Below are 11,451 nucleotides of genomic sequence, written 5' to 3'. Positions count from 1 at the left end.
ACAACCAACCACCTCCTCAAATGTGCTTATGTTTCAGAATGGTAATTAATGTTTTTTTTTTTTTTTTAAACACCGAATGCAGTAAGCTAGGTAACTATTGCTTTCCTACTGACGTTAGCATCACATTAGCGTTGAATAACCATTTACAAACTATAATTTCAGATTATGCTTGTCACGGATACGAACCCCGTGAGTCCCTCCAGTGGCCAGCAGAGGGCACCATCACCCGAATACTGACACTTACATGCATCCAAACACTCACGTACACTGATACTGACTACATTACCCATAAGCCCCGTACCTTGGACTGATCACCGGCCAGGTGTTCCCTATCAGAGACTGCCATATAAGCCAGACCTTTGCATCCCCTCATTGCGAGGTCTTGTTACTGCCACGGCTAACATTTCTGAGCATTTTACCCTGTCTTGTTTCCCTAGTTGCCTACCTTTGTTGTTTATCGATCTGTGAACCTTTGCTGCCTACCTTTGAACCCTGATTGTTATACGGACTGTGATACTTGCTTGTTACCCCGACCCACACTGCTTGGTATTGACTACGATTCTGATATTCCTGTGACACTGTGTTTGCTGATCCTGACCCTTCGCCTGTACGACTACGAGTGTTCAAATAAAAGCTTGCAAATGGATCCCAAGTCGAGTTATTCATCGTTACAATGCTGGCCATTGTTACCATAATGTAACATAAAATGTTACCATAATGTAACATAAAATGTGTGAGTTTTAGTTTACTTACGGTTTGTGGATTTCAGGTCGGACCCAACAACGTAAGGACTGCAGCATCTTAGATAAGAAGCTTCTTTGAAAAACCAGCACTGAACTGTGCCTGACTGACAAAGCAGTCACTTGTGAAATGTGCAGAACAGATGGTTAAGTTCGAACTAAATTTCTGTGGTATTTCTGAATAAATTAACATTAGCCACTGGTCTCTTATATTAATGTTGTTCGGAAGCCTGTGCAATGAGGTCGTTTCCTGACATCCATTGACTGAACAGCATTTTCTCAACATGTTTCCGTGTTGTTGTTGCTCAGCAATGGCATGGACGTGATGTTGTCTGGTGGGACGGTGGGCAGTGCTAGGGGTGGTTAAGTCAGGTCAAGTAACCTTTATTTATATAGCGCTTTAAACAAAAAAGATTGTGTCAAAGCAACTGAACAACATTAATTAGGAAAACAGTGTGTCAATAATGCAAAATGACAGTTAAAGGCAGTTCATCATTGAATTCAGTGATGTCATTCATCTCAGTTCAGTTTAAATATTATCTGTGCAATCATTTGCAATCAAGTCAACAATATCGCTGTAAATGAAGCGTCCCCAACTAAGCAAGCCAGAGGCGACAGCGGCAAGGAACCAAAACTCCATCGGTGACAGAATGGAGAAAAAACCTTGGGAGAAACCAGGCTCAGTCGGGGGGGCCAGTTCTCCTCTGGCCAGACGAAACCAGCAGTTCTGTTCCAGGCTGCAGCAAATTCAGATTGTGCAGAAGAATCATCTGTTTCCTGTGGTCTTGTCCCAGTGGTCGTCTGAGACAAGGTCTTTACAGGGGATCTGTCTCTGCGGCTCATCTAGTTGTCCTGGTCTCCGTTGTCTTTCAGGGCTGTAGAGGTCCTTTCTAGGTGCTGATCCACCATCTGGGCTGGATACATAGTGGCCTGGGTGACTGCAGTGACCCTCTGATCTGGATACAGACTGGATCTGGTGGCTACGGTGACCTTGGAATAAGAGAGAAACAGACTAATATTAGCGTAGATGCCATTCTTCTAATGATGTAGCAAGTACATCGGGTGCTATGGGAAGTGTTCCCGGTTCCGGTTTACCTAATTAATGCAGCCTAAAAATCCTTTAATGGATTTGGATATTAGAAGCGTATTAGTGTGTTATGTGTAAGCCAGGTTAAAGAGATAGGTCTTTAATCTAGATTTAAACTGCAAGAGTGTGTCTGCCTCCTAAACAATATTAGGTTAGGTAGGTAATTCCAGAGTTTAGGCGCTAAATAGGAAAAGCATCTGCCGCCCGTAGTTGATTTTGATATTCTAGGTATTATCAAATTGCCTGAGTTTTGAGAATGCAGCAGACGTGGAGGACTATAATGTAACAAGAGCTTGTTCAAATACTGAGGTGCTAAACCATTCAGGGCTATATAAATAATAAGCAAGATATTAAAATCTATATGATGTTTGATAGGGAGCCAGTGCAGTGTTGACAGAACCGGGCTAATATGGTCATACTTTCTGGTTCTAGTAAGAACTCTAGCTGCTGCATTTTGGACTAGCTGGAGTTTGTTTATTAAGCGTGCAGAACAACCACCCAATAAACGCATGGATTAACATTTCTGCATTTGACATTGAGAAATATATTTTTGAGATGAAAAATGCAGTTTTACAAATGATAGAAACGTGGCTTTCTAAGGAAAGATTGCTATCAAATAGCACACCTAGGTTCCTAACTGATGACAAAAAATTGACAGAGCCACCATCAAGTCTTAGACAGCGTTCTAGGTTATTACATGCAGAGTTTTTAGGTCCTATAATTAACACCTCTGTTTTTTTAGAATTTAGCAGTAAGAAATTACTCGTCATCCAGTTTTTATATCGACTATGCATTCCGTTAGTTTTTCAAATTGGTATGTTTCGCCGGGCCGCAAAGAAATATAGAGCTGAGTATCTGAGTACTGAACCTTGAGGTACTTCATACTTCACTTGTGATCGATATGATACCTCTTCATTCACTGCTACGAATTGATGGCGGTCATATAAGTATGATTTAAACCATGCTAATGCACTTCCATTAATGCCAACAATGTTTTATAGTATTTGGAAGTGAGTGTTTTGTTGTAATGTGTTTTTTGCAGCACTAAGATCCAACAGCACTAATAGAGAGATACAACCACGATCAGATGATAAGAGCAGGTCATTTGTAACTCTAAGGAGAGCAGTCTCAGTACTATGATACGGTCTAAATCCTGACTGGAAATCCTCACAGATACCATTTTCTCTAAGAAGGAATTTAATTGTGAGGATACTACCTTTTCTAGTATCTTGGACAGAAAGGGGAGATTCGAGATCGGTCTATAATTAACTAGTTCTTTGGGGTCAAGTTGTGGTTTTTGATGAGAGGTTTAATAACAGCCAGTTTGAAGGTTTTGGGGACATATCCTAATGACAATGAGGAATTAATAATAGTCAGAAGATGATCTATGACTTCTGTAAGCACCTCTTTTAGGAGCTTAGATGGAATAGGGTCTAACATACATGTTGTTGGTTTAGATGATTTAACAAGTTTATACAATTCTTCCTCTCCTATAGTAGAGAATGAGTGGAACTGTTCTTTAGGGGATCTATAGTGCACTGTCTGATGCGATACTGTAGCTGACGGGTGCATGGTTACAATTTTATCTCTAATAGTATTGATCTTAGAAGTAAAGTAGTTCATAAAGTCATTACTGCTGTGATGTTGGGAAATCTCAACACTTGTTGATGCTTTATTTTTCGTTAATTTAGCCACTGTCATGAATAAAAACCTGGGGTTATGTTTGTTTTCTTCTAAAAGAGACAAAAAGTAATCAGATCTAGCAGTTTTTAATGCTTTTCTGTAGGATAGGTTACTTTCACGCCAAGCAATACGAAATACCTCTAGCTTTGTTTTCCTCCAGCTGCGCTCCCTTTTTTCGGACTGCTCTCTTTAGGGTGCGAGTATGCTCATTATACCATGGTGTCAGACTGTTTTCCTTAACCCTCTGGAGTCGATTAACGCGTATACGCGTTTTGGGGTATTTTCTCCTGATAACCCCGAAAAGAACTTAAATTACACTTTCAGTTTTGATCGTACAGATAAGAGCAATACATCAATCGAATCTGTAAAGGGTCTACTTTTTTTTTTGTATACAGACATAATAACAACAAAACTTTGTGCACTTATAAAATAAAGATAACAAACAAGGAGTGCTGTCTGCAGCCTTTGTCTTCGCTGATCTTCAGTTACAAATGCGTCATTAAAATGAACTGTAACTCCGTGAATACTCAACAACGAAGAGACATGAGAGAGATATCTATAGAAAGCCTGACATGTCTACTTTTAAACTAGACAAGTGCTGCTGAAAACAAATATTCTGTGATAAAGTAATCCATATGAAAACAACGCGATGTCCGTTTTTCACGTCTCCCTTCATTATCTTCTAATGCGACCACGCCCCCGCGCCGAGCGCGCTTTTGAGATTCAGATGTTTCACTGAAGCGCGCGGCTTTTGAATACGCCCCACACAACAGAAGACAACGCAGCGAGATTGTTCTTCAAGTTTGTTTTTATTTTACTGTTTGCTTCGCGATGAGAGGAATAAGACATAATTCACCCCAAAAAGATGTGATGTGGTTGAGGATTTGAGATTTGGATTTCCTCAGAAAAAAAGAATGAAACACGTTATTCAGCAGAGATCATAAACATGAGTAAGTCTCTTATTTATTTATATACTTGTACTAGTTTTCACATAACGTGTAAACATTTTACTAGTTAGACTTTTTCCAAAGACTTTTTCCAAACTATAATTCCTGACTAAATGTATAATCAAGTGAAATATTATGAAGTTTCAATAACAATATACACTACTATACCATTCGAAAGCTTGATGTAAATAATATAAATGTAACAATAAATGTAACTGTAACAAATGTAACAATCATTGCTGTTCTTTCAATTTATCCCCCCTAAAAAACCTTAAAAAATATTCTCAGCTCTTTTCAACATTAATAATAATAATAATAATAATAATGATGATGATAATGATGATGATGATAATAATAACAATAAATGTTTTTTTTTTTTTTTTTTGTAGAAAATAAGATTGTTAAAAGGATTTCTGAAGGATTGTGTGACTGGAGTAATGATGCAAAAAATTCAGTTTGAAAGTCTGCTTTGATTTTTCCTAATAAACTGTTTAACTGCACTCACAAGTGAATATTAAATTATGTTGTGGGATAATTAAATATATTCTAAATAAACTACAAACATAAAATTATATACATTTATTTTGTCCTCACATTCTTTCTTGTAACTCATCCCTCTCAGTGACACAGCTGACTGAATGGCTCATTATGCAGCTCATTATGCAGGCCTTTGTCTTCTCAGGTGTGAATTCATGATAGTTGACGCCTACTCGCATATGACTTTTACCAACAAAAAGTGTCTTAGAAAATTTAAATCAATATATTGTTTTCTGTAAGTGAGTAGACAAGATGATTTTCACATCATTTAGAAAAAAAAAATTCTAGTCTACAAGCTCCAGTTCTCAAAATTCCTGGGAACCAATTTTCTGTATGTGTTTTATTGCCTTATTCAAGTGATTTAACATTTTTAGTTTTTCACTAACCACGCATAACATTTTTTTTCTCAAAAACACAATCATGTACATTAGGGCTGTTTCGAATGCCATTTTTTGAGCTTCGAAGCTTAGGTGGCAATCAATATCGAATATTCGAAGCTTCGGCGGGTGGGGCTAAATATATAATAATAGTGTCGGTTTGCATTTGTATCATCTTTCACGACTTCACGTTTCACTCTTCGGCATCGTAAATGTGTTGCGGCAGACCCAGTGGAGTGCAGTGTTGCATTTGGTGCAATATGATCAGGTGGCACACAATCTTTAAATATTAATAAATATTTAATAATCTTTTAAATAGAACAGTTTCCGGTACGCATTACACGGGCAGGTTTATGCTCCGAAAACGGACAGTGCACAAGTGATACAAAACACAAAGTCTGTTGAGAGCAAGAACTTTAATAAGGTATTAATAACGAACATTTCTTTAAAACAAATGAATCCCAAAACAGAAATTAAATTAGTAACACACAGTGATTTCAACGAACTGTAATAAATAAAGAACACGGTAGCATGCTTATAAACAGTTGAATAAGAAATAATGAATTGTTTTTAAAATGACACAAAATGTAATATCTATTACAATTAGTTTTATTCTATATAAGGGATTTATTTTGTCTTATTCTGACTTTTTGTTAATTTAAATCTTTAAAATGTGCGATGCTTTTATTGAAAGCATGTTGCAGTGTTTTTTTTTATTATTATTATTAGCCTGCAGTTCGTTGAATACATTCATTTATTATTCGTAAATGTAATAATTACTGACACCGTAACGGGTTGGCTATTTAAATTTAAAGTAATTGTAATAAATTTTATTCACTCCCTTATATAGAATAAACTGTAATAGGTTAAATAGAACAAGGTAATGTTAGCCTAGCTATACAGCTCACATTTCAATGACAAAAATATTTAGGCTGTTTCAAACACTTATATAAATCGCAACCCAGTGGTTGGAAACTATTGTGAAACTACCTATACTCGTTTCATGTTGTGTGCGAGGAAGATGAGTTTGTCCACATTTTCTGGTAAAAGGGAACTTCGGGTCTTGTTGACGATGTAGCCAGCTTTTGAGAAAATGCGCTCTGATGGAGTTGAAGTGGCCGGAACGCAAAGAAGGTGTTTGGCTGCAAATGCCAGTTTAGGGTAGCGGTCACTGTTTTGCCTCCACCATGCCAGTGGGCCCGACTGTAATTTAGTAGCATCTCTCAAATACTGCTCCATCTCTGTCTTTGCGCTGTCTCCGCGTTCTTCTTCCTCTTCATCATCAGCCTGCATCAGCATTGAAATCTCCTGCTGTTTTTTTTTTTGGCGGGTGGTGGTGGCGCATCCGTCTCCTCTTCTCCGTGGCTTGGTGACAGCTCTTCTCCCTTGCGAACGATCTGTTGCTGATGCAGATGTTCAGCTAGTCTGACAACCTAAACAAATAGCATTTTCTTAGTCTAATCTATGCGTAGCGCACACAATAATCTTAGTGGCATAATCACAATACATTTTAATTATTTACTATTATATAGTAGTAATAAAAATATAAGTCTAACCTCAATGTATACCAGGTCCTTCTTCTCATCCTCAAGGAATTTAAGGTGCTTAAATCTCACGTCTAGTGCTGAAGAAAGGAGATAGATGCTGGTGGGTTCCAAATTTAACAGTTCCCATCTGCTGTCGATCTCCTTGACAAGGGTATTCTTCATTTCTCTGATGTCAGGGCTGTCATCCTCTTCTGGTGACAGGTGGCGTTTCTTCAGGTTAAAGAGCATTGGCACTGTTGCCGACAATGACAAGTTTGCCTCCTGTGATAGTTCTGTGAGTGTGAGCAGGGGCCCAAGTAATTCTGATGTCTCTTGTGCCAGTTTCCACTGGTCTCCTGTCAAGTCAAGGGTGCGATTTCCTTTCTTAGTGATGCTGGGATCTGACAAAACAGCTGTCACTGGCCATCGCTGCTCCACCAGTCGGTTAAGCATTTCATACGTAGAGTTCCAACGAGTAGCAACATCTTGAATGAGTTTGTGTTGTACAACGTTCTGCTGCGTTTGTTTCTCTTTCAAAGCAGCTGTAGCCTTGGCACTTTTTTTGAAGTGCCCTACGAGATTCCTGGCAGCTGAAACTGTGCGACGGATTCGGTCCAGTTTCAGAGCTTCATTTATGCATAGTTGCAGCGTGTGTCCTGAGCAGCAGACCCCTTGAACGGTTCCCCATTTCTCCGGTTCTTTATTCAGCGTCTCGGTGCACAGCTTCATATTGCTGGCATTGTCGTGAACAACGGCTATTCGCTTGTAATTTGGAATTGCGAATGCATCTGCCGCGTCTCCAAGCTGTTGTGCAATGTTGACTCCTGTATGGCTTGACTCAAATGCTTTGGTTTCCAAAACGAAGGCACAGAGTTCCCACTCCTGAGTTATAAAGTGACAGGTGACAGCCATATACGCCTCCATACTCACGGAAGTCCAGATGTCCGTTGTGAAACTTAAGGCCGTAGCTTTTTCAACGAGAGCATAAATATGCCCTCGCAGATCGCTGTATTTAAGAGACAGGGTGTTTGAAATACTGGAACGGTTTGGGACAGTGTAGTCTGGCTCCATTATCTTCATTAATTTTCTGAAGCCTTCGCCTTCAACTACATTAACGGGCCTCATATCCATAGCGACAAACTCCACTATGGCATCTGTTATCTCTCTCTTTCTTTTCTATGTTAACGGTTTTCGGAATTGCAGGATCTGCTGTGAAGTTTTGGGTTTTGTTGAGCATGTTGATGGCTGCGATACCTGTGGATGTACCTATAAACAAATTATTATTAGCCTGTGCTGCTGTATGTTTTTAAATAGTGTCGTATTTGCAATTAGCCTATTTATCATAGCAAATTAAGTGCATAAAAGCAGTTTTTTTTTTTTTTTTTTTTTTTGCCGTGTGCTACTTACAGAACTCAGGTGATTTTTCAAACTTGTGGTGCTGTTGTGGTAGGCCAGTTTCAAATCGCATATTTGACACACTGCCTTTGTCTTGTCATCCTCACTTAATTTAAAGTGGTCCCAAACAGCTGAGGTCTTGGGCATTTTGTACCTATTCAGTATGAGATGAAATAAATCACTACGTTCGCCAACGGGCGGTTCAAGCATGAGTGAGAATGAGTCCGCGACGGAAGTCACGTGTTGAAAAAAAAAAAAGAATATTCGAATCTCAAAACTGAAAATCGAATGCCACCCCACCGAACGAATATTGAATATTCGATTATTCTAGTACAGCCCTAATGTACATACATGCTGCTCACATATTATTATAGCCTAGTTTGTGCTGATTATAGTGAGATTAGACTTTAGCCATTTAGATATTTATAAGAAACTGAAAAAAGCACAAATGTCAGGGCATGACAAAACTTCTCCAGGCCCCAAAAATACCCTTAGACTCCAGAGGGTTAACCTTCCTTAAGCGTAAAGGAGAAACTGCATTTAAAATGCTAGAAAAGAGAGAGTCCATAGTTTCTGTTACATCATCAAGTTGTTCTGAGGTTTTGGATATGCTAAGGAATTGGGATACATCAGGAAGATTAGATACAAAGCAGTCTTTTGTGGTATAAGTGATTGTTCTACCATACTTGTAACAAGAAGCAGAATTTACAGTTTTAGCTATATGAAGTTTGCACAAACTAAATAATGATCTGAGATACAGTATCATTGCTAGGCTGCATAATTTCAACACCATCAACATCAATTCCATTTAACAGTATTAAATCTAGAGTATAATTTCGACAATGAGTAGGTCCTGAGACGTGTTGTCTAACCTCAATAGAGTTCAGAATGTCTATAAATGCTGATCCCAATGCATCTTTTTCATTATCAACATGGATATTAAAATCACCAGCAATTAAAACTTTATCTGCAGCCAGCACTAACCCGGATGTAAAATCAGCAAACTCTTTAATAAAGTCTGTATGGTGCCCTAGTGGCCCGTATACAGTAGCCAGTACAAACATCACAGGGGATTTATCATTAACACTCGTTTCTCTGGATAATGTTATATGAAGCACCATTACTTCAAACAAGTTATACTTGAAGCCTGCCCTCTGAAAAATACTGAGAACATTGTTATAAATTGAAGCAACACCTCCCCCTTTACCTTTTGGACGTGGCTCATGTTTATAACAGTAATATTGGGGGGTAGACTCATTTAAAATAATGTAATCACCAGGTTTTATACAGTTTTCTGTCAAACAGAGCACATCTAGATTATGATCATTGATCATATCATTTACAAAAAGTCCTAAGACTGTCGGTTTAGCCAGTCTGTCTGCTTCCTGACCTGGGCCCCAGTTAGTCAAGTACAAACTCTAAGACTATGTGCCATATTTCTAGAGAGAAGAGCGGCACCATCCCAGGAGGAATGAAGGCCATCTCTTTTCAACAGGTCAGGTCTGCCCCAAAAGCTCATCCAATTGTTTATGAAACCTATGTTATTCTGCGGGCACCACTTCCACATCCAGCCATTGAGAGATGACAATCTGCTATCCATCTCATCACCACGGAAAGCAGGGAGGAGACCAGAGCATATTACAGTGCCTGACATCATGCTTGCAAGTTCACACACCTCTTTAATGATATTTTTAGTGATCCCCGACTGGCGAAGTCGAACATCATTAGCGCCGGCATGAATAACAATCTTACTGTATTTACGTTTAGCATTAGCCAGCACTTTTAAATTTGCCAAGATGTCAGGCGCTCTGGTTCCGGTAAACACTGGACTATGGTGGCTTGTGTCTCTATAACTAGAGACACCAATAACTAGAGCACTTTCATCAGGTTTCTCAGTGGGTGCGTCACTGAGTGGGGAGAATTTGTTTAATGTTTTGATCGGAACAGAAGAGCAGTGTTTTGACCCGTGACTATGCCGCCTCACAGGTGCCCTGCTGCAGATGTGCTGTTACCAGAACCGAACAATGTACAGGAGTCCCTGAGCTAGTCGCATCCAAAGCCATATCAAGGGCCCTCACATTCTAACTGTCCTCAATTAAATTTTGGATGCATGTCTCTAATTCTAAAATCTTCTCTGTCAGCCTAACTATTTCCCTGCATTTATCACATGTGAATCCCTCGTCGCCGACAGAGAGAGATAAACTACATATGTGGCAAGCGGTGCAAATAACAATAGCAGGAGAAGCCATTACTCACCATACTTGATGAAAAATTCTTACCACAGTTGTTTGATGAACTGAGAGAGGAGAGGAGAAAAGATAGGCACGAATGGAAACGCTAATAAAAAGCTATCGAATGCTAACGCGAAGCAGGTGCGCTGCAGTCGCAGATTTAGAATAAAAGCGAACAATCAAATTAATCAGATTAGATTGATAGATAATATCAGAAATATGGTGGGAATTAAGTTATATTTTATCACTTGGTGACTGAAGGTGGTGACTGTGTAGTTCTGACGTCACATTTTTACGGAAATCACAATGGCTCGTGAAAAGGCAAAGCTACTTCATGCAGGCTGTGTGCATTTGACTGTGGATTGACTATTTTGAAACTTAAATGGTAGTTACATAGCCCTTAGACCTCAGTTATCATGAAAAAAGCCAGGAAATTTCAGTTTTGACAATATGGAACATATAATAAAATATTTATTTATTCAGTTAAAATGGTTGAAATAGTAAAAGCTGTGGAAAAAGCAATATTCAGTGAAAATGTATGAGACTGAAACAAACTGGACTGACTGATGATTAATTAAACTTAGTTATTGTGTATTTAAAACATATTCAGTGTATTAGTACTATTATGGAAATCTTACATGTTTCTTACCCATTTCATTTACTGTATTTATGACCAACAAATATGCATCACATTGGGCCTCATTTAAGAAACGAACGTACGACAGAAAATTGGGCGTACGGTCGTTTCAACGCAAAAATTTATCAAAATGGATGTGAGCGGTGGCTAAGATCAAATCTCATGTCTGGTCTCAGCTCGTGTAAGCACGTTTTTGAGTTACCTGAACTTGCAGGCAGCACAGTAAATATGGTGGAGAATTTTAGAATGACAGCATTTTGTTCATTTTTATTTTCCTGAACGTCAAACGAA

General features: G+C 38.7%; 1 protein-coding gene across 1 annotated transcript; it reads right to left on the bottom strand.

Annotated features, from left to right (window-relative positions):
- Positions 1–6,173: 6,173 nt before the first annotated feature.
- Positions 6,174–7,869, bottom strand: LOC109087953 (zinc finger BED domain-containing protein 4-like). The gene is made up of 2 exons (XM_042747309.1): positions 6,928–7,869; positions 6,174–6,804 (listed from the first exon to the last, which is right to left on the bottom strand). Exons 1-2 carry the CDS (start codon positions 7,819–7,821, stop codon positions 6,664–6,666), a joined length of 1,035 nt encoding a protein of 344 aa, XP_042603243.1. The 5' UTR covers positions 7,822–7,869; the 3' UTR covers positions 6,174–6,663.
- Between the last annotated feature and the right edge of the window lie 3,582 nt (positions 7,870–11,451).

This window comes from Cyprinus carpio, chromosome B20, assembly GCF_018340385.1.
Source record: "Cyprinus carpio isolate SPL01 chromosome B20, ASM1834038v1, whole genome shotgun sequence".
In the NCBI taxonomy this organism is placed as follows: Eukaryota; Metazoa; Chordata; class Actinopteri; order Cypriniformes; family Cyprinidae; genus Cyprinus; species Cyprinus carpio.
This window is presented reverse-complemented; position numbering and strand designations above follow the sequence as displayed.